We start from the raw sequence: 24,219 nt of genomic DNA, 5'->3' as shown, positions 1-24,219 counted from the left end.
TAGTGGACAGAAGGGAAATGTATCGTTTGGAACCCCCCCCCCCCCCCACCCAAAAAAAAACAAAAAACACCCAAATTTGTGAATTTCCTGAAAGACCAACAAGCAGACCAAGCACTAATTTGGAAAGAACTGAAAAAAAAAAAAAATTATATACGGCGAGAATCTTTTCGTCGATTTAATGGTGAGTTACAAGCACTAAAAGATTGGCGAAGTGCAAAATCGAATTGCCGCCGAAATCTATAATGAACATCCTTCAGCTACCATTCCATCAAATTCACCATGTAAACTTGTCCATTCCATCAGATTTCGCGAAAAAGCTGACAATAAACCCCCCTATCGGTTGGTTCATAAACCATCATATTCAGGAGAAATTTAGCTTTTTGTTTGCAATACATCCCTGAAATCCAATGTTTGTAGAATAGATGGTTACGAATTTCGGCGATAATTCGATTTTGAACTTCAACAATCTTCACCCCCCTTATAGTAAAAAAAAAAAAAGATTAAAATCAACAGACCTCCGGGTTGCGTCTTCATCTGGACCGGTATCGATAGCGGTCCAGGTCCACGACTGGTGAAAGCCTGGATCCGGATCGTGTAGACTGCGAGAGGCGTCAGATCGCTGATCGTTGTCAGTTGGTTGTTGTCTACTGTCTGGGTGCTCCAAGCTTGTATCGGGAGGCTGAGATCGGTGGTGTAGTAGACTTTGTAGCCCTGTTGGTGAAAAGAGAGAGTTTGCAGGAACTTGTTTTTAACAATGATTAGCGAGACAAATTAACTGTTGAAGTCGTTTGAAAAGAAGCATTTATTGTTATTTACTGTCATTCCGATTCCGGAGCGTGGTTTTTAAATGTCATTGCCATCAATATATTCTTGCTCAGGCATCATATTCTTCTTCGTATCATTGTTGAGGATTTCGGCAAACAATATTGCCGGTCGACAATGACTTTAGATATTCAACAATACTGTCGATTGACAATGACTTTAGATATTCAACAATATTGTCGATTGACAATGACTTTCGAAACTCGACAATGACGTTCGAAACAAAACAATATTTCAACAACAACATTTGAGCGACAATGATCACTAAAAAGAAACAATGTTGGTGACTAACAATAACCTCTAAAAAGGGACAATGTAGTCGAGTGACAGTGACAACATTCATGAAAACCACTTTGCGGTGATGATAGTGAGTGAGGGACGAAAAATATTGTTTTTTGGCAACAAATATCATCGTCAACAACAGTGTTCATTTTTGAAACGTAATTTTTCAACAATGACCTTCGACATCGAAGGATACCGTGTTGATGAATAATGACATTATTCAACGACGAAGCTAGAACACCACTGTTTGGAATGGGAATGATGGTAAGTAAAATTATTTTGAAAAAACAAAAACAATACTAAAAGGAAATATGCAGTTATCCCAATTCTCACCGTAACTTGTCCATTCGGTTCTTTCGGCGGATCCCATTGGATGACTACAGTGCTGGAACTCAGTGGCGTAGCTTGTATGTTCCTGGGAGCACTGCCTGGTTCTAAAGGAAAGAGAAAAAAACAATAAGGGAGCTTAAAAAGAAGAGAGAAAAAAATTGCACTTTTGAGAATTTTATCTGGACCACAAAGCAATTATGAAATATTCCATTAAAATATGAAATACGATATAGGCCGTGTAATGGGATGTGATAAGTTCCTGTGCAGTTTAATTAAGATTTACAAGAATAATCTTTGGCCAGGGTAGTTTTAACAGAGCATCATAAGCTCTTATATGAGGTACTGTCCTCTCTCACACAGTCAGACAGGTCGCATAGCCCGACGGCATACTGAACACTCGGCCCCACTCCTGAAGCAACGCAGTTTTCAGCTCCGGGATGGTTCTCGGGGGGGGGGGAAAAAGGGGGATGGCGAGATGCAATTGCCCTCCCAAGAGCGTCCCGGACATGTTGTGTGGGGGTTTCGCTCAGGAAATCTGGCTGGCCAATCCCATACGCCGAATATTCTTACTTTCCAGATAATCGTTCATGAACAGTAACCGAGGGTCAACTGCGCCCCAAAAAAGTCGGACATAGTGTTCTAAGATCTCTCTACACCTCTTCCTAGCAGTTAAACTCTTTGTCAAACACATGAAGGGGTGTGTGGCCGTCCCCAACACGATGTTTAAAATAGACACAATGTGCAAATTCTCTTAATTTTGCACACGAGTTTATTAAAATGTCCGACGGAAGTATTACGGGTCACTCACAAAAAAAATCTGTATATACATATTAAAATTTTTAACGCCAACAGGAGCCAAGAATGAATCCCGCAACCCTAGCGTGACCATATTCAAACAACACACGATCAGGTATGGCAAAGAATAAGAAAGAGAAAGAAAAGGATGAGACAAAAAGGGGAAAAATGAGAGGTAGAGTGTGTAAAGAAATTGAAAAGAAATTTCTTACAGATATCGCCAAGAAGCACGAGAGGCGATGAGTAGCCGTCATTTTTGATAATTTTTTTGGCGGCTTTAATAATTGCACTCCACCGTTAATTTTTTTCTTGGTTTTTATGTGTTTTTGGGTGAGACTTCATAATTATTTTCAACAACTTTTGGCATCCTTTCCTTGTTAGTAATTTTTTGAGCTCTCGACCCCCGAACAATTTACATAAAAACTCTCAAAAATTGCATCCAGATCTGATTATCACGAGGCCTAATCTACATTTGAGGTCTCCTTCTTAGGCCATATCCGTGGAGGGGGGCCATACGCAAAAAAAAAGTACTAAATCCTGGACAGAACAGTCCGTAAGCTGGAAAGTTGGCGCACCCATGTTCTAGAAGTGTAATGATTACACTCTGATATAACTTTCTATAAAGAGCACGCTCGTATTGCGTAATTGATGTAGAAGAGTCGATTGAAGGGTGAATTCGGCACCCTCTCTTGTCCAACGCCTGGGGCACAAGACTCACCTCTCCCACCATTAGTTACGGTCCTGGCCGAGACAAATGATGGGTGCGAGGATCACCAGTCCACGGACTAAGTAACCAAAGGTCTTCAACCCTAGTTGGGGGGCTTGCTAATGTTTCCTTTGTCCACGACAAGGACTGAATGGGAGTGGACCTTGCCTTTTGTTGCCCTAAGCAGGGGTTCTTGGAGAGATTTTAGGGTGTCCGGGAGCTTGGGGAGAAAAATATAAACTCATTATTTTTACGTTGCTAAATGTACTAATATTATTTTGCAAATGAGGTCCGCGAGTCTTATTAGCAGAATGGGTTCGTGGAACACAAAAAGTTAAGAACCCCAGGTGTGAAGGTAAAGTCGACATATAAGAGGCGTATGGAGATAGGGATTCTCACTTTCGTAAGTCGAGGTAAGCATGCAAATCTAATCATATTCTACTAGCTAATGTGACGTCATACTCACTTCCGTTGCCAGCAGATTCCACTGATGCAAGCAAAGATTAAAATCAAAAAGTTATCAATAATAAGACCCAAGCATACGTCATAATAAATCACAATAATGTAACACAAATGCGAAAACATGCTAGAAACGTTTGTTTTTGGCGTGCGTTGAACGTCCCGCATGTCAAAAAGAAAGACTGACTATTCGATACCTGTTTCGCCAGTGGTCACGACAGCGGGTAGGCTCTGGCTGCCCCGCCCGATGGCGTTGACGGCTATCACGTAGAACTCGTACTCGGTGTACGGCGCCAGGTCCCGGACAGTGTAGAACATGGTGTTGATGCCGCTCAGCTCGCTGTACTCCTGGTCGGCTTGCTTGGGCTTGTAACGAACCACGTAGTAGATAATGTTCTCGGCACCGACGTCGTACGACCAAGAAATTCTCACGGACGTCGCAGTGACGTCCGATATCTGGACTTTCGATGGAGATCTCGGCAAAGCTGTTAAAGAGAGGAGAAGAAACGACATCATTGTTTCGTTACACGATTCGTGATGTGATGCATCTAGAACTTTGCAGGAAACAAAAAAAACCGAACATACCTTGTACAACGACTTGTGCAATTGCCTCGATGTCACCGAGCTTTGAATGTGCAACACACGTGTAGTTGGCCGATTCCTTGATGTTAGTCAGTATCAGAACATTCTTGCCGATCGGAATATTGTGCTCTGGTGTTATGTCGTGTAGACCTTTCTTCCACTTGACATAAGGCATCGGGGAACCAACCGCAACACACGTGATGTTCAGATTCGAACCTGGCATCACCTCGTATAACTCTTCCGGTGGGATCGAGAAGTAGGGTGGGACGCGTCGGACTGGAACATAATGACAAGACATTCGTACTTCATCATCAAAGCATAGGCACAGATATCAATTCGACAGAGAGAACAAAAAATGGATACAGCAATAACATGTCATTAAGTCGTGGTGCTTTACAACGCTTGGACATCGATCAGAGTGGGGGTATTTCGAACTATAAAATTATATTCAAAGCGGAATTTTCAATTTTACACCGGTTTGACGAGTCACATTTTTGGGGTGCACAGAGAAAACTGCAACAGGTTGCCACGAGATATCTGAAGCACTGAAATCAGTTTTGAAAAGGTGTCACGAACGTGGGAAATGTTTGGGAATCGCTGCTTAAAAGGCAGCTTAGCTGAATATAAATGTACAGCTGAATCCTTTTTTTATATAATTAAACACCACACATTCATTTTCACAGAATTCTGGCGCAATGGCGAGTTCGGCGCCATATCTTATCATGATTGAACCCTTATGCATAGAAGAATTGCCAACTGAAAATTTCTGGTGCTAAACGGGGTTGACGCTAAATCGAAGTTCAACTGTATAACTAAATCTGCCTGAATCAGATTTATAAGAGTATGGATATATGGATGCAAAGGAGCAACGAATTCATTCTGACTTCTGAATGATCATTTCCTTCTAAGTACGAAAACCATCAAACTTGAAAAATAACATAATCATCCGTTTTATGAAAATACGCCAAACTCCGATAGGAAGCAACAATCTTCTTGCCAAGATTCTGAGTAATGGCTAAAGATTCTAAGTATGGCCCCACAAGGGCGGGGCTGACAAGGCTGTAGCCCGGGGGTCCGCGACAATTCTCATCATTTTTTGCTTTTCCACGCTATAAATTAACTATAAAAGGGCCCGTGAAAAGTCTGACAGAGGGCCCGCAGAAGATCCCAGCCTACAGGCACTGCTCCAGGATATTGAAGCCATGCACTTAAGTGATCTGGGAATGTGCAGCGGACCACTTCAGTGATGTGGAACTGCACCGCAGGTCACTTAAATGATTTATAAATGCGCTGAGGGTCACTTAAGTGATGTGGAGCTTAAGTTAGAGGTCGGGGGGGGGCGTTTAAAAATTTAGATTTTTTTATATTTTGGGAAAATATTCTTAATCTCAAAACTGCAGGGTGAATTCTGATCAAATTCTAAGCATTTTTCAAATGGAAACCATACCTCTACGACGGACGGTTGATGAAATAAAGGCCGCATTAGCACTTACAGGGACACCCTGCATTTGGATTACATAAGCGAAACAACAAAATTTTTAAGATAAGCAAAAGAATACAAAAAAGAAATAAAAATCACTTTCGTTTTCCTTCGAGAAATTTCTCCAGGAAAAGAAAGAAAGAAAAAAGGATAAAAAATTTGGATCAATTTTCGTTTCGTACACTTGAATTGTAAAACGCGATGAGCATCTGCCCTGGAAAATATGATTTGGAAGCTTGTTCCTAGAACTTTCTTATTTTCCCGAAAATTGACAATTTTTTTTTCCTTCTCCGGCACAAAGACTTAAAACAGGAAAATAATAAAGAAAACAGGAAAAAAAAATAGACAACACAGATATATCACAGAAACATTCAACCAATAAAACCGATACATCCCGGACAGGCAATAAAAGACGATCTCCCGGCCCTCCTTTTTCTTCAATTGAATCATGGAGGGCGGTTTCCTCATCCTCTCAATCCTCTCTCTCACTATCTCTCTACATTTATACGTATCCCGGAAAAAAAGCGGCTTTTTTTTTTTTTGCACTGGAAAATAAAATTTTTATGCATTCATATTTCCTTTTCATTTTTTCATATGAAAAAAAATTTCCAATCATACTGATAAGCACATCGGAAGAATTTTTTGAAATTGATGAGATAAAAAGGAGAGAGAGAGAGAGAGAGAGAGAGATAAGAAGAGATAGGATTTAAATTTTTTTTTTTCTCAAGAAGTTTTACATATTTTAATCAGTGGAAATCATTTTTGATAATTAGTATGTTTATTGAGTAGATCCCGGAAGTTTAGGCACTAAAAATGGTAAATAGACTGGGGGAAAACCCTAAAAATACTTAAACCTTAAACCTTACTTTACCCTTTCCTTTTTCTTTTAAAAATACTTAAAATAGGTACTAAAAAAGCATTTACAAGTGTGATGGGTGAAAGGAAAAATAACTAAAAGTCTAGGTATTAACCACTTTGCGATCAAGAACGTAATAATATGTCCAAACGCCAGTGGAATAAATTGAAGTTCTCACTGTTTTTCCTCCCTCTCTCATCATTGCGAAGCTTTGTTGTAACAATATGAAACAAAATTAATCTTTTTACCTTCGTTTATTTATATACTACTAGTGATTTTTTTTCCTACATGTGATGTATCCTTTTACTACATACAGATAAGAGCGAAATAGAACAGGTAGAGTGAAAAGGGAGATCTACTGTTTTAATGCGCTTATTATACTTACCTATTAAAATGTTTTCATTTCCCTCATTTGGTTTTTTTTCCTTATTTTTCTTCTACTCTTTTTTTTTTCCTTCTCGTTCTTTTCCTTTTTCTAACGTGCGGTTAGGTTAGGACAAGGTTACCATATTTATTACCGATTCGTCCAATGGGGATCATCCAAACTTCTTGCAATATCTTGTAAGCGGGGGGGGGGGGGGGCTTAAGTGTCCGAAAACTGATTAAAAGTTGGTTGCACTTACTGCGTCTGCTGTTTCAATTATAGCTTATAATTACCGCATTACTTTAGAAATTGAATTGATTTCTCACGACACGGTTCACTATAGGTTCACGAAACGTACACGCACATTCCGGAATGTACTAATTTGTTAGAAATTCCATAGAGGGATGTGTACGAGGTGTATGCATGGTTAAGTAGTAGTAGTATTTTTCAAAATTCATTTATAATACGGTATTTTCCGATTTTTTATATTTTGCAAAGATCATAAAAAGCTCGAAAGGTTGCCATTTTTTCTCCGCGGTTCAACGGAACTTGTTTTCTTACTGGAATGGTAAGTGTATTCTTTTTTCAGCATTTCTGTAAATACTGTAACTACGTGAGCCTTTTCATCTGCGGGCCACTGTAAAAAAAAAAGCTTCGCGGGCAATGCTTTGCCGACCTCTGCCTTAATCCATCCACGGCCCCCCCAAAAAAGAGCAAGATAGATATAATCATACAATAAACTTCCACCGCCGAACGAAAAAAGAATCCCCGTCAAACTTTTACACTCCGCCGCAAACCTTATACACTCCACTTGGGATATAAGACTACTCTGTTACCAAACTTATATCTCCCCCATTCTTTCCTACGCCGCTGGAATCTGGGACCCCCTACTCCTCCAGTAATATAGGCAAACTCGAATCGATCCAAAATCAATCCACCCGATTCGCTCACAACTGCTGGTCATCTTTCGTTCCCGTGTCCGAACTCATAAACGAACTTCATCCCCTTCCCTCTCTCTCTACGCTTCTTCTCATTTATACAAATACAACGCCAAAACAGACAAAATGCCCAACGAGGTAACTGATGCCCATAATAACAGTTTCTCGATAAACATTGTTATATAAAATTTTCCCATAGTCAATTCAATATAAATGCTTCTGGTATCTTAGCCAAACCATCCTACATTTCTAGAAAGGACTCGACCATTCCCTTAAAATAAAACCTACTTCCGCTTCCACTGACCGCTTTAAATACAGCTTCTTTCCTCATACCATTGCTGAATGGAACAAACTCTCGAGCTCTATTGCCGAATCCTCCCACTACCACTAGTTTTTGATCCAATATCAAACAATATCTTTGTCATTTTCAATCGCATCCTCTTGTTTAGGCCCCAGGGTCAATAATATTGTATAAATAGACTTATTCCAACCTAATCAATATCAGAGGATGAAAATTAAGAACCGAAAAATGATCTATCTCTTCCGGGAAATACTCAATATTGATAAAAATAAAGCCCTTGACGAACTGAAACACAAACCTCGAAAATAGATTAAAAGCAAATAATGTGTGTGTGTGTGTGTGTGTGTGTATCAATGTAAAACACTCTTATACACACGAAGCACTATACTTCTATGCAAAAAGCTTGTTAAAAGAGGGCGGAAATTTTTTTTAAGGGAATAACAAATTAGCATAATTTCAGCAAACACGCAAAGGAGAGAAGATAAAGATATGTATATGCTTGGAGAAGAAAAAAAAAATGGAAGATAATAATTACTAAAACAAACTCGGATGAAGGAAGCAAACTTCTTGAAGGGTTTTTGATTGTTTTTATGAGCAAACATTGAAACCCATTCGAAGTGGAAACTTACCCTTCATTACATATACAAGAGTTTACACAAAAGGATTTTTAAATGAAATATGAAACGGAAAAGAACATTTATTTTTTTGTTTTTTAACCGGAAAAAATGCATTTTTAACTGCCGAGAACAAGATGTTTCGAAAACTCTCTAAAGAAAATTATATATTAAATTATTACAGTGAAAAAAAAATTGAACATCTCAACACGAACTAATTTAGAAACTAATTAAGGTTAAGCATGAAATGAATATAACTATGGAATGTGTTTGGATATAAGGTTGTTTTAAAAAACATGGAATTATCATTAGGATTATTATTTTTTGGAAGAGATTGGAATAATTCTGGATAATGTGAGTGAAGTTTGGGTTATACGTGGGTCGTTTTAAGCGAACCATCAATTGAATTTTGACGGTTCAAGTATGAGTATGAAGTCCTTTTCATAAAGTATGAATTTTGAATTTTGGAAATGACGGAAAATTTAAAGAGCATACTGGGGGGAAAAACTTCAAAACGACAGAAAACCATGAAAAAAAAAAAAGAGATAATTTAAATGATAGAAAAGCGAGATAATTAGAGATTTGTGCAAACAAACGATTCCTATATTTCTTACAAAATAATACGGCTGCCGCATAACGTCAAGTTTTTCGAAAAAATCGCGCAAATTCTCAAGAGAAATAAATATTCGAAAAAAGGAAAAATTTTTAAGGTTTCTCCCAAAATCTCGTTCTCAAAATGAAATTTCAAGGGGGGGGGGAAATATTATGTTAACTGAAAATACACAGCTCTTAAATGTAAAAGGCTTATACATATATATATAATTATTTTTCCATTTATAAAATTCTCAAGACGGAGTTATTATTTCTTTCAGTCGAAAATCTGGAGGGAAATTTACTGTAGACCGTAACTTTTTTAAATGTCAATGTATCATGTGATAAAAATTTACGAAATTTGAATTTGTAAAAAAAAAGTTTTAGGAAAAAATATTAATTCATATAATTAATGTATATATATTTAGGTGATTTTATGTAAGTTTTTGAGACTTTATTGCTATGAGAAATCGTATTATAGCTTGAAATTATCCTAATTTAAAACTGAGATTGATCTTAATTCTATATACAGTATTTTAGCCTGGAGGTTCTTAACTTCTTTCAAAAGCGACCCAAAATCAACAAGATCGGCTTCGCGACCTGACGGGACAGTTTGTTCTTTGAAATTCGTGAAATCAGTGACGCGCAATAAGTGAATTTATAACAGGACTGTAAAAGGATTCCTACGACTGACTCATCTAGGAAGACACTGCGAATCAGCTTTGGGTCACGAACCATACTGTTCAAGAATCCGAGCCTGCAAATAGCTTTGTACGACCCATCTCGGAAATCCCAGCGAATCAAGTTTGAGTTGGTGATCCTTAGTCCAAGAGACCCTGGTTGTCAGTGGATTTCTACAACTTAACTCAAAAGTCCCTGTGAATCAGGTTTGTGTATGAACCTATAGCTCGAAAATCTCTGGCTGCTAGTGGGGTTGAACGACCCATCTTGGAAGCCTGTGTGACCCATAGGTTAAGAACACCTAACCTAGGCTGACCATATTTCCTTCATGAAAATACAGGAAATCGGGATTCATGCGATAATTGGCACCGCGTAAAATACGGGACACACATATGTAGTCATCCTCCATGTACAAGTTTCTGGCCTTCCAGCTGCAGAAATTCAGAACATTGAGCCCGCCGACTGAAATAGTTGTGAATTCATAGTTAAAGTGTATAAACATGATTATTACGAATGCTACAAGGCCTTTAAGTGAGCACAATGTGAGCTTTGAGATTAATACTAATGGTTAATATCCGCTATAGCGAGTGAAGCACACGTCAACAATCCATTGCGTAACACCCACTTTCAGCAAATACGCTTGCATTCAGATGGATTTTCCATGATCTGGTAATGGCTTATGGTCTGATCTGGTAAATACTAAGGGAATAATGATAATAACCACTTGGGAGATAACGAGCCATAAACGATCAATAATCATAAACATATATAGTACCGTATTGGGCGTATGAGACACATTTGTCATTTATCTCTTGCAGTAGTCGGTTACAACGACATCGAAGATTTCGTGAAATATTCTCGTTTACAACCGAGGTTTTCATTTTCTAAGGCGTTTAAAGTTTTAAATGTGAAAATATAATCAGATTCAATCAAATGCGAAACGACAATATTTTACTATGATTAGGATGACTATCGAGAAAAGTACGGGGATCTCGTAAACACGGGACATCACGAATTCTCCCAAAAAATACTGCCATTATTTTTTGGCGAAATCACCAATTATTATCTTATATATAAACGTAAAAGTATGTTTGCTCTTTATAAAATCTACAATTTTTTTTTTAGACCGACCGTCGCCAAATTTTGCATATACCAAACAGGACCGGGATTGAACCATAGGATACTTTGAAAGTTCGTTAGAGCAGGGCAAATGCCCGAAATGGGGGAAAAAAACCGTCGGAACAATGGTTTGTCACTTTTTTTTAATCCTCCGAATCCAAGTGACAGAGAATGTGTCGCTATATGCGAGGTCGTCACGTTTTCTTCGACGTTATAAACAAGGTTCGTTGCCATTATTTTCATCGAAGTCAACCGAGACCGCCGATTATTCATGTTATAGCCACGGTGTCGTTACAACCGAGGTTGTTATAACCACCATTTACTGTGTGTCTGAAAACGGGGTATATTATACACGGTTACCAATGGTTAGATTGAGCGTGAATACGTATTATACGTAAAAAAATATGATAGTAGACTGAATTTATGACGTTATAGCTGAGATGTTGTTACAACCGAGGGCAAGTTTGGCTGTATGCATGAAAAACCGGGATCATTTAAGTGATCTATAGATGTGCCGCGGACCACTGAGGTGGGATCTGTGAGACTGTGCCGGTGGTAGAGTCATAGTCGAAGCACAATTCCAGCTCCAATAGCGTATATTAAAGTTGTTGCGGTGGTAGTCATCTTAAGAGCATCATGGGCCTCTGGGTTTTTTCGGCCACAACTGGAAAATTCTCAAAAATTTAAACCGGTTCTCATTTTTGTATAGCCTACCTTCTTCTCTTGAGGTCTCCAGGCCGTGCTCGCATGGGGGGAAACGGAATCAAAGTGACGAAAAATGTTTCGTTATATCGGTCGTTACGTTTTCATCGACGTTATAAACAAAGGTTCGTTAGGTTTACTTTCTATAGGAATCACCCGGAGTCGACGAATATTGAGAGAGATGTTACAGAAATTCTTTCATCAAATGTTTATGCAGTGACGATGCGATTTCTATCAAATGTGTATGCAATCACGATGCAATTTTATTTTTTAATCAAATCTGCATGCAATCACAATGTGATGATATAGAATGTGCATGCAATTACGATGTAATATTTATCACACGTGTACAATCACGATGTATTATTTGCATGAAATGCGTGTTGAATCACGATGTAATATTGCATGAAACGTGCATGCAATCACGATGTTTAATGTTAATCAAATGTGCACACAATCATGATGTAATACTCATGGAATATGAATACAATCACGATGTAATAATAAACGAGCTTGTATGCAATCATATTAAGAGCATGAAATGTATACGCAACCATGAAGTAATTCTAATTAAATGTGTACCCAATCACGATATAACGTTCATGGAAATATACCAATCACGTTGCGTTTTACACAAAAAAAAAATCACTAATTAAAAAAATTTACTTTTCAGAATATTTCGAAATCAACTAACGAAAACTTAGAGAGAGAGAGAGAGAGAGGCCCGTATATAACACATAAAACAAAATGAACTTCTTCATTAGCTTCAGAGACAGAGACAGAAAATCGAACTATTTACCGTCACTAGAGGCATTGATCAAATTAAATTCCGAATCTCACAGCAGCGAGAAGATAATCGAATAAACACACATTTTAGTAGATTTTAAATTCTACGAAACAGAGAACGAATCCAATTATATTTCACGCGAGGGGATAGAATAAACTAGAGAAATAGACAAAAATCCCGTTAATTCAACGTAACATTTTCCGTTCCAAAATTTTAAAAATTCCTAAAAAAAACAAAAATTGTTTTTGGAGAAAAAAAATTATATTATTAACCTTTATATAAAAATCATCCGGAATATCGCCGACATCAAGAACCGAACATCCGAAACTCAAACACGAAAAATCTTTTTTGAAGAAAGGTTAAGATTTTCACCCCGACGACGTTATGGAGAGAGAGAGAGAGAGCTACAAGTTATACATTTGTAGCTCGTCTTTTCCAGAAAAGGCTCCGGTTAAATCAAATCTTTTGCTTATTTTGATTTAAGTTTGCCGAGAAAAGCACAGAGAAATCTCGCGAAGTTTTACTCCACGGTTTGATCTCTGTTTGCGTTTATTTTATCTTTTTTTTTTTTTGCTCTCTCTCTCTCTCTCTCTCTCTCTCAAGTCCTTCTTTTTCCGTCGTGCCACTTCATGATCTCATTTCTCTACTCTTTTGCTAACATATACTCCACGTCCACCACCTCCAGAATGTGCGTGTGAGTGAGAAAATAAGAGGGAGAGGGGGGGGGCGACCTGGAGAAGGGGACAGACGGGGCCGTGTTAAAGCCAAAGTGCATCACTGCAGGAAGTCTTTCATCTTAGGCCAATGAAAATTCATGAGGTATCTCCTCTTTCTCTCTGTCTGTCTCTCTCCCTTGGCTCCTGGGGAAGCTTTTGAAGTAGAATCTGTACCGGAGAGTAAGCATTGCAGAACCTGAGAAAACAGCACACACAGAATGGAACGGGGGGTAAAAACAGGAGAGTTAAGAGTAGATTCGTTCTCTTCCTTACTCTATATCTGCCCCCCCCCCAACTCCTTCAAGAATCTTTACACACACATACAATGCTTTCGTACGCGCTTGATATTAAGGGATTTAGAGACTCGGAGCTTTGAGCTAATAGGTTAGCGTGTGTGTGTGTAGGTCTCCCTTTTATTATTTTTCTTAAAAAAAAAAGGAGATGGAGAGTGCGAGAGTAGCTTCCTCTCTCTCTCTCTCTCTGTGTGTTCTACAAGTTTAGTGGAGTTTTAAAAAAAAGGGGGGACGAGAGGAATCTCGCGATATTGCTGTCGGAATTGATATGTCAGTAAAGGTGAAAGGAGTTTGTATTTAAACTGACATTCTCTACTACTCGCGGGACATTGGAACTAATCCTTTGCCATTGAAAACAACACTGTGAAAAGTTATTTTTCGCTCTTTTTTTTTTGGGTGCAAAACAAAAAAGGTATCTCCTTTATTTTTGTCATATGGGAAATCTTTTCTCATTTTCCGTACGGAGATCATAAATTATTCTCCTTTTAAAAAAAAGTACGTGGGAGTCGAAAACGGCTGCGTGGACTATTACGGGTATAGGCGAAATTTTCCTCATTATATTACCCTATGTTTTGGAGAGATGTATAGAAATTTATTTTGATATTTCCTAGAAATATTATTTCATGCATTCTGAAGCTACGGTGAAATTTCCCCAGATTCGTAAATCCTAGGATTACCGAAATGAATCGGTAATAAACCCGAGATGTGGAGACTTCATTAACGTCGTTATCATAAATTAATAGGTTTTGCGCGGTGTGTGTATCATTCATAGAGTTAATTAAATGGGTAAGGAATCAAAATTCATACAATGATTGTTTAATTTTATTGTTTATTATTATTGTGTACCTAGTGGTGCAAGAATTTTTCCTCTGCACAGTGAGGCTGGAATTTTGTCTTAAAGCGCCTGAATTTTTCTTTGCCTGAGGGTTCATGAATTTTTTTCTTACGGGCAAATTAGATTTTCAAAGTGAGGGGTGCATGGACTTTTTTCCACCTTAGGGCGCAAGAATTCTTTTGATCTTGGACGCACATGAAATGGGTCTAAGGGCGCCTGAATTTTTCTATGCCTAGGGAGCACGAATTTTTTCATTTCTTAGGGTTGACTGAATTTTTATTTCCTTGGGTGCACCATCATTTGATCATTTTTGTCGCATTGCGGTCATTTTCTGCACACTAGGGCTAATTAGACCGGGACCTACAATTGATCATTGTCGATTACGAAAGGCAGCCTTTTTTTATGCTCATCGAGAGGTTGGTATGTTAACCCCTTGATGCAGGACTCCCTGCGGTAGCAATATTTTTTTGTGGTTATGTCGCCGTTTCTGTTGTACCCGTGTCAGGAGAGTTTTCTGACAAGGACGGATCGGGTATCGAACACGCGACACCTCTAAACATCCTTCGGTACTTCAGGCGAGTATCTTATCAACCTGGGCTACCACGCCCTTGGGTGCACGAATTTTAATTTGCGTGAATTTTTTCTACGCCTAAGCGTGAACTTTGCTTATTTTTGTCATGCGGGAAATATTTTCTCATTTTCCGTGTACGGAGATCATAAATTATTCTCCTTTAAAAAAAAAGTACGTAGGAGTCGAAAACGCTGTATGGACTATTACGAGTAGGCGAAATTTTCGTATTATCCGATTTTTGGAGATGTAGAAATTTATTTTTGATATTTTCTAGAAATATATTTCACGTATTCTGATGATGTGTGTTATGGTAAAGGCCTGGAGACTGATGAATCCTAGGATTACCAAAACAGACTAGGAAAAAGTCCGAAATGAAGACCTCATCAACGTCGTGAATTTTTTTTTTTGCCCAGGGGCGCGAGAATTTTTATCTAGTGGGGATGCATGGATTTTTCTTTTTCCAACAGCGCATGAATTCTTTTTGCTTGGAGGCACCTGAATTTTTCTTTGTTTAGTGGTGCATGAATTTTTCTTTTCTTCTTTCTTGGTGAGTGGATTTTTTTTATCGAAGGGAGCATGAATTTTTATTTATTTTGTGGAGCACGAATTTTTATTGGTTTTGTGGAGCACGAATTTTTATTTATTTTGTGGAGCACGAAGTTTTATTGGTTTTGTGGAGCATGAATTTTTATTTTCCGGAGCACAAATTTTTATTTATTTTTTTGAGCACAAATTTTTATTTATTTTGTGGAGCACGAATTTTTATTTATTTTTTTGAGCACGAATTTTTATTTATTTTGTGGAGCACGAATTTTCATTTATTTTGTGGAGCACGAATTTTTATTGGTTTTGCAGAGCACAGATTTTTATTGGTTTTGTGGAGCATGAATTTTTGTTTTTTGGAGCCTGAATTTTATTAATTTTGTGGAGCATGGATTTTTTTTTGCATAGGGGCGCGTGAATTTTGCTATCCTTAGGCACAGAAAACTCCATGCATCACTAAAAGATCATTAGTTTTTTCCAAAAGGACGCATGAATTTTTCTTTGCTTGGGGGATGGGGGAAGGGGGTCAGGCCATGAATTTTTCTTAGGAATGCATGAATTTTAATTTGCCTCAGGGAGCATGAATTTTTATATTAATTTTTTTGTCATGTGGGAAATATTTTCTCATTTTCCTAGCAGAGATCCTAAATTATTCTCCATTAAAAAAGTGTGTGGACGTGAAAAACGTTGCATGGACTGTTACAAGGTGAAATTTTCTGATTATTCCATCTAATATTTGGAGAGGTGGTAGAAATTTCTTTTGATATTTTCTAGAAATATATTCATGTATTCTCTGATGATACTTGTTATGGTAAAGGACAGGAGATTGGTGAATCCTAGGATTACCGAAACGATTTGGTAAAAGTCCGAAATGAAGATTTCATTAACGTCGTTATTACTAATTGATAATTTCGTGGAATGCGTGTTGTGTAGCATTCGCAGAATTAATTGAAATAAGAAAAAATTACAATTCATATATGGAAATTAAATAATTAATATTTGCAAGGGATAAATCAGCGATGATCAGTATTAAAAAAAAATTGGATCCTATTTATTCCATTTGCATCAATTGCTTTTGAATTGGTCTTGGATAACCACCTAGGAGCCATAAGATGAGTCGCTTCGACAAAATTGAATTTCATTTTAATTTTTCAGTCTTGATATCATTTAACATCAAAATGTCAAAAAAGTTTCGTTTTCTTTTAAATTTCAAATTTGTTTGTATTTGGCTATGGGTAGGAATATGCAAGCAAATTTATACGGGGTGCACGAGATTTTTTTTTGTCTAGGCGAGTATGAATTTTTCCTTACCAAAGATTGCATGAATTTCTCTTTGCCCAGGATTACGAGGATTGCATGAATTTTTCTTTACTCAGGATTGCGTGAATTTTTGGCCTGCATACATTTTTCTTTCCTAAGGGCTGCGTAAATTTTTCTTTGTCCAGGTCTGCGATGATTGCATTAATTTTTCTTTGCCAGGTTTTCAAGGATTGTATGAATTTACATTTTCCCAGGATTGCGTGATTTTTCTTTTCCCAGGATTGCATCAATTTTACTTTCCTAAGAACTGAATGATTTTTTTTGCCTAGTGGGACACATTTATTTAATTTTTTATTTCGGCTGAGTGAATTTCTCTTTGCTTAGGGGACGCAGGGATTTTTCATTGTGTAAAGGTGCATGAAATTTCTTGCATATTGTTGTGTGAAGTTTTCTTGCTGGCGCATGATTTTTTTTTGCATAGGGGGTGCGTTGACTTTCTTTTTCCCAAAGGCGCCTAAACTTTATTGCCTATAGGCGCATGACCTTTCATTTGCTTGGTGAAGGCTAATTTTTTGTTTGCTTAGTGGTGCGTGAATTTTTGTTCGCCTAGGGTCATATGAACTTCTCTTTGCCTAGGGGGGTACATAGATTTTTCTTTGTCTCAGGGGCGAATGAGTTTTTTTTAGCCTAAAGGCACCAAAAATGCTTGCAACAGTACTGGACATGCGATGAGTCCCCTTCAGTGCATACTCAAACTCTGAAAATCGTTCTCAAGGAAAGAAGTTGACGATCTAATCTTGAAAAACAATGATATTTTTCCATTTATTTCTCAACCCCAACAACTAATTTTTTTTGCCTGATGTTGAATTTTAAGATATTATTCAGTCCATATTACCATTATTTATTGATAAGCTTGAGATATGCAGCGATCTCCTTGCGATGTAGCCAAATCTTTGGTAACCATAATCGAGTTTTGATCCGAAAGTATTTGAGTTTTTACATTACTACACACTGATAATCTGAAGTATGACGCAACTGATGTATGACGTAATCTGAAGTATCGCACGTTGGCGACGAATAACTAGCATTCAGAGTTATTATCAGAAACAAGAGACACCGTTATTCTGTTGTTCCTAGTATTTAAGCAGCCCATAGAATAATGTTTTGAGGTCTAGATGAAACGAATTCTCACCTCGGACGTATAAAGTCGCTGGTGATGACACGACCGTTCCTCTGGAGTTTTCGGCGACGCACTCGTAACTGCCCTGGTCATCCTCCTCGGCCTCCGTTATCTTCAATGAAGCTGAAATTAAGAGAAGACATAACGTACTGAAGTGTTATAACGTAACATAATATGGGTTATAACGTAACATAATGTGCGTTATAACGTAACATAATATGCGTTATAACGTCACATAATATGCGTTATAACGTACTGAAATATAACACAAGTTAAATAGTGTGGTTGGAGATCATTTTGGTCATTTTTGCCACAACACGGTCATTTTCCTCGCACGAGTGCTAATTAGACTGGGACCTACAATTTATTGCCGATTCCAAACGGCAGCGCTCGACAATTTGCCCTTTTTTATACCCACCGAGGTGTAGGACTTCCTGCAGTAGCAATCTTTTTCTGTGTGGCCATGTTGTCGCCGTTTGTGTTGTGACTCTGCGTCAGTTTCTGACAAGGACGGATCGGCTATCGAACTCGAGACACCTCTAAACATCCTTTGGCACTTTAGGCGAGTATCTTATCGACCTGGGCTACAGCACCCGTGGATAATAGAAGATAAAAATGTTCAACCTCCTTGTGCTCTTCTTCCAGAGAACACAAGCAGACCGAACTTCTATCATGGTGGAGGTGGGGGGACAAAATGTCTTTCCATTCCGACTTTTGTTATTCTTAAATACGCCTGTGTGGAGTATATTCAGAGATTTGAAAACATTTTGAGCTATCTAAGCGGTTAAATATTATTTAATATCGATTTATTCTGTATATATTAGGAAAATTATTCACTAAAAACATGTGTGCAACACGGAAAGAATGGGAGTAGATTCGATACTAATGTACAGGGCGGGAGAGAAATCCCAGACACATTTCAAAAATTAATGAAAAACCGACCAAACTGACATAAAAGTAGTCTGTACTAAAATACTTATCAAGGTGTCGAGGTATTTATGATGAACAATGAAGAAAAGTTCAAGATTTCCCTAAAAGATGGCGCTGTATCACGGGGGGAAAAAATCGACATATTACATTGAATGCGAAAAAAAAGTGCATAATTAATGCTCATTAAGAATTACGTTATTTTGTGCAATAATGGATATTTTCCGCACTAAATTAGAAATTGGCACGAATTTAATCTACATTAGTGTACGAAAATGTAGTATGGTGAAAAATGTATGGTTTAGTTAGTCAATCATATTCTGAAGAACCGCCATCACATACCTTGACAGTACGTAATGGCGAATTCCTGCATTTACCTTCATCTCCTTCACATTTGCACATTTCTGTACATGGAAATTGTGCAGTAAACACAAGAACACCTCCCAATTGTATACATGCAAGTATTACCTATTTACACTCGTGTGCAGTATGAAGAGAATAAGCACATTATGTCGAATTTCTGAAAACTAATGGACAGATTTTAATGAAATTTGGTACGAATACACAGTTATAACAGAGAAAGATGTACCATACAAAGTCCGCACTGATTGTCAGTGCAGGAATGTCCGAAATCCACGTTGCGAGATCGAACCGAAAATGCATCTAATATGGGGTATGGTCCCCCTCTCACAGTCAGACAGGTCGCACAGCGCGACGGCATACTGGACACTTGGCAGTTGAGGAGTCCCTGTGGCATTCGGTCCCACTCCTGCAAGCAGTTTTCAGTTCCGGGATGGTTCTCGGAGGGGGTATGGCAATTCCCTCCCAAGAGCATCCCAGACATGTTCTTATACGGGTTAGGTCACGCTGAATATCCTCATTTTCCAGTTCATCGTTGACCAGGTGATCCCGATGTGGACGAGCGTTGTCGTCCGTGAACAGGAACCGAGGGCCAATCGCGCCCTTGAAAAGTCGAACATATCTACGGAGTCACCACACGGGGTGTCACTGCTTCGGAATAAACATTTAATACGACGACACGTAATAATTATCTGGGTTAATAAAAAGGAGGACAGACATAGAAATTTTGAACCTCACGCTGTCGTGTGCAGTGACTCTCTGCTGTTGTTTTCCAGACGGTCGTCTCCAGTTAAGGTCTGGACACACACATCCGCACCGTGCCCGACACGTGTGTCACAATAATTCTTTGCTAAGCAATGCAGCCGTTCACGCATCTCCGCACCGTAGCCGAGCACGGTCACCGCACCACGTCCACACCGTCACCTAGTAGTTTATTTTATGTTTTTACGGTGACGGTGCGGTCTCGGGAGAGAGAGAGAGAGAGAGAGAGAGCAGGTGTATTTTTTTATATAAAAGAGTTCACACAATTATTTCATTTCGCTTCTCAATTTTCATCAATTGCGGAACTATTAATTCCATTTATTTTCATTAATTCTGAATTTTCAATAATTCCCAAATTATTTCTTTTGTTAATTCTAATTTTTCGTTGGTACTGAAATAATTTCTTTCAATTATTTTTAATCCATCGATTCTAAAGTTTTCATTAATTTCAGAAACGGTTTCTCTCACATTAGTTTAAAATTACCCCCCATTAATTTTTGTGTTAATTCACATTTATGTAGTTAGTTTTTTTTTTTTGCATGGGGTATTTCTTAGCGTTCGTGTATATTCAGTGTATGCCCATTCCCTCTTCCTCACAAAATATATTAAATCTTGTTAAAGGGAGTGGAGGGGGGGGGGTGGTGTCCCTTTTCGTGCCCCGAAATTGTTTAGACCATAGTTTCCCAACCTTTTTTGTCCCATCGCCCCCTTCTTCAGAAATTTTTTTTCTGCCAGCGCCCCCCAAACCAATCTAACCCATAGAATCCTATGCTACACAAGTAGCTTCTACCGCCCCCCTGGAACATTCCATCGCCCCTCAGGGGGCGTTAACGCCCACGTTGGGAATCACTGGTTTAGACGCTCCTGGCATCGGTTCTGTGGCACTAGCGTAATATGTAGAAAACATATGGATAAACATTTTCACAACTTTGATGGGAAAACAAAGTTTAAAATTATGTTTCATAGCATATAACGAAATATTGCCGGAGAGATTTTTTGTTAAAATAATAATGTGAACTTGGAAAACTAACTGGGTTTAATTTCCGATGCTCTATAAGTGAATCATTGTTTTGCTTTGAACATAAATTAAATAGGAAACGGTTCGAAAATTTTTGGGTTTTTTTCTTATGTGGAAATATAAGACACATTTTAAATTTGGTACTCACATCAGACGCAACATGTTGAGCCATGAATGCTCAACCCATGTCCTGTGCTCCAAATGTGGCCCTCGGAAGCATTTGATATGTGGCCCGTGACAACAAAAAACAAAACAAACCTCTCAAGTGGTCTCAAGCACATTTCAAAATCACTTGAGTGACTAGCGGCACACCTTACCGTTCACTTGAGTGTAAAGACGACGGCAATGAGAAGATGTAAATTTCATTCTTAAAGACATGAACATTTTATTTACACACACACGGACAAGTTATACGCGACATCCACACTCTATGACGAAATACAATCAACTGATTAAAACGTTCGAAAAACTCTCTGGCGATCCGTTGCTAGGTTACCATCCATCGCAAGGCGAAAAACGCTACAACGAGAAAACGTGACATCGTGACGTCACAGAGCATCGTTTATGATCGGTCACTACACACTCCCCCCCTAGTGTCAACGAAATTTGTGATCGAATATCTGTCAGGGAAGTGGACGTGACGACCGGAGCGAGTCACAATTGCTGGTACTGCTTGTGCTGGCAACGCTGTACTGGATGGCTGAATGGGCACTTCTGAAGGTACTTTAAAGCTATCGCCAAGGAAAGCTGGAATCAAACGATCAATGGAGATCCTCTTGCTTGCCCCATTGATGCTAATGTTGAAAATTTTTTCTCTGCGATCTGTGAGAGGAAACGGGCCTTGATATGTTGGTTGTAAGGCAGGATGTGGTGCGTCGTTGCGTACGAAGACATGCGACGCGGATTGCAGGTCACTGAGAATATACGTCGGCGTGTATCCGTGAGTTGTTGTAGGCACGGGCTTCATTGAACGCATTAGCTTTTGGATTTGATGGACGAAATCGGATTGTATAATGTCTGGTGTTTTGGAAAAATACTCGCCGGGCAACTGCAATGGAGTTCCGTAGAGGATTTCTGCGGAAGAGCATCCCAGGTCTTCTTTCACTGCTGCTCTTAGACCCAGTAGGGCGAATGGAAGAGCATCAACCCAAGCAGGATTCGATTGAATACGGCATCTCAGGGCAGTTTTCAGCGATTGGTGTTGTCTCTCGATCACCCCATTTGCTTGTGGATGATAAACAGTCGTTTTATGATGTTGGAATCCTAGATATCTGCTCAAGCTTTGGAAAAGCTGGCTCTCAAACTGTCTGCCCTGGTCGGTGGTGATCCTGTGCGGTATGCCGAATCTTGAAAACCAAGTGGCAATTAATGTTTTGGCGACTGTTTCGGCAGTTTGATCCGGCATTGGAGAAGCTTCGATCCACCTGGAGAATCTGTCTATCATCGTTAGGAGGTACCGAGAACCTTGGCATAATGGTAATGGACTATCGGGAATTATGAGATGCATCGGTTGCGTGTAGTTACAGAGACATATCTTACACAAGGGACGGACTTTATTTCACACAACATCCTATATACATGACGAGAAACGAACTGCGCAATAACTAGAATAATCACCTGATGGCGCTTTGAGCGCGTACATTAATCCTCGCTCTGAGGAAGTGGCTTTCTTTTCCACACGTCGGCGGCGACGCCACAGACTATCCCCCCAGTGAGCGAGCGAACGCTAATGTAGGAAATACAAGATTGACATTCACATATTGATGATACAAAATTATAACAAATAATAACCAATGTGCATGTGTGTATAAATACTTGCGACAGCTGAGAATTCAATATTTTGCTAAGACGAATGAAAAATACGAATATATACGATGTTAACATGTTTGCAATGATTTGAAAAAATAAATAATGTAAATTAACACTTATGCGAGAAATGCGAAAATAATATGTACACATATGCGAAAATGTAAAGGCATAACACAAGAATATAAATGGGTGTAAAACATATGCAATCAAAAATACGAAACAAATCGTTCTGGAAAATGAACTCTTCGTCCATAACGAGTTGTTACTGTTTTTTCTGTCGTTGACACTGGACTTTTGGAGTCCTGTTTAGAACTGATCTCATTTGGTAGTTCGGTGACTGCAGGTGGTTCTCTGTCATCCATGGCGAATGCAGGTTTGACTCTGTCAATAGACACTGAGATAGATTTACCATTTACTTTGATTACAAAAACTTTGTCGGTCCTTCGCACTACAGGATATGGTCCATTGTAGGGTGCGCTTAATGCAGGTCGAACTTTGTCTACGCGTAAGAACACATGAGAACAAGATTTTAAGGAAGGATGAACATAAATCTTGAAAGTATTCTTATGAGATGGAGATACGGGTGATAAACTCCTCATGAGCGAAGACAGCATTGATGCATAGGTAGCGTCTGGTGTAGATTTGGACACCTCATCTGAAAGTAGGTCAGATGGCAATCTAATAGTGGTTCCATACACCAGTTCGGCACAGGTAGCTTGAAGATCCTCCTTGAAAGCGGATCGTAGACCCAGGAGGACTATCGGAAGCGATTCTGACCATTTGGTATTGTCGTGAGCAATGATGGCACTTTTTAGGGTGCGATGAAATCGCTCGACCAGACCATTGGCAATTGGATGATATGCAGTGGTTCGTATGCGATCTGTTCCTAGTAGTGCTGCGAGCTGCTGGAAGAGATGAGATTCAAATTGAGTTCCACGATCTGTGGTCACTGTTGAGGGACACCCAAAACGACTGATCCATGAATCAAAGAATGCTTTGCAGATGGTTTCGGCGCGTATGTCCGGTATCGGTGTTACTTCGGGCCATCTTGTAAATCTGTCTATCATGGTAAGACAGTAGATGTTCCCGTTTGATGGTGGATAAGGGCCTATAATGTCAATGTGCACATGTGAAAAACGAGCGTCGGGAAGTGCGAAGGTGCTCAGAGGTGCTTTTGTGTGCCTCTGGATTTTCGATCGCTGGCATGATTGGCAGCAGCGTACCCAAGCTGTGATGTTTTTGTTCATGTTTGGCCACACATATCGTGAGCAAATGAGGTTTTTTGTTACAGCGATTCCGGGATGCGATAGATTGTGAAGGTGGTCAAAAATCAGCTTTCGATACGAGTCTGGAACGAAAGGTCTGGGTGAGCCAGTTGAAATGTCACACCATAATTCACCATCTGTTAGATGACATGGCTTCAGTTCCAGCTGTAGAGATGTGTTGTTACCCTTCAAAATTTCTTTCAGTTCCGGGTCGCTTGATTGAAATTCCCCGAATTCTTTGAAATTAATGTCCTTAGAACCAGTTATTGCG

The 24,219-nt window shown here is 38.9% G+C and overlaps 1 protein-coding gene across 9 annotated transcripts in view; it reads right to left on the bottom strand.

Annotated features, from left to right (window-relative positions):
- Positions 1-24,219, bottom strand: part of LOC149080960 (tyrosine-protein phosphatase Lar-like) — a 745,683-nt gene that overhangs the window by 45,720 nt on the left and 675,744 nt on the right. For 8 of the 9 annotated variants that reach the window (XM_089237674.1, XM_089237682.1, XM_089237677.1 and 5 more), the window contains 6 exons: positions 17,820-17,930; positions 3,980-4,252; positions 3,592-3,879; positions 3,402-3,422; positions 1,438-1,538; positions 516-711 (listed from right to left, as the gene is read on the bottom strand). In XM_089237674.1, the coding sequence (XP_089093800.1) occupies positions 516-711; positions 1,438-1,538; positions 3,402-3,422; positions 3,592-3,879; positions 3,980-4,252; positions 17,820-17,930 (990 nt within the window). The remainder of the gene's footprint in view (positions 1-515; positions 712-1,437; positions 1,539-3,401; positions 3,423-3,591; positions 3,880-3,979; positions 4,253-17,819; positions 17,931-24,219) is intronic. The other variant, XM_089237681.1, reaches the window with a different exon arrangement.

Source organism: Pholcus phalangioides, unplaced genomic scaffold (assembly GCF_987345545.1).
Source record: "Pholcus phalangioides strain wild (caught in Gottingen) unplaced genomic scaffold, Ppha-v1.0 ptg000010l_1, whole genome shotgun sequence".
Taxonomy (NCBI): Eukaryota; Metazoa; Arthropoda; class Arachnida; order Araneae; family Pholcidae; genus Pholcus; species Pholcus phalangioides.
The sequence above is the reverse complement of the archived record's forward strand: the minus strand, read 5'-3'. Positions and strand labels throughout refer to the sequence as shown.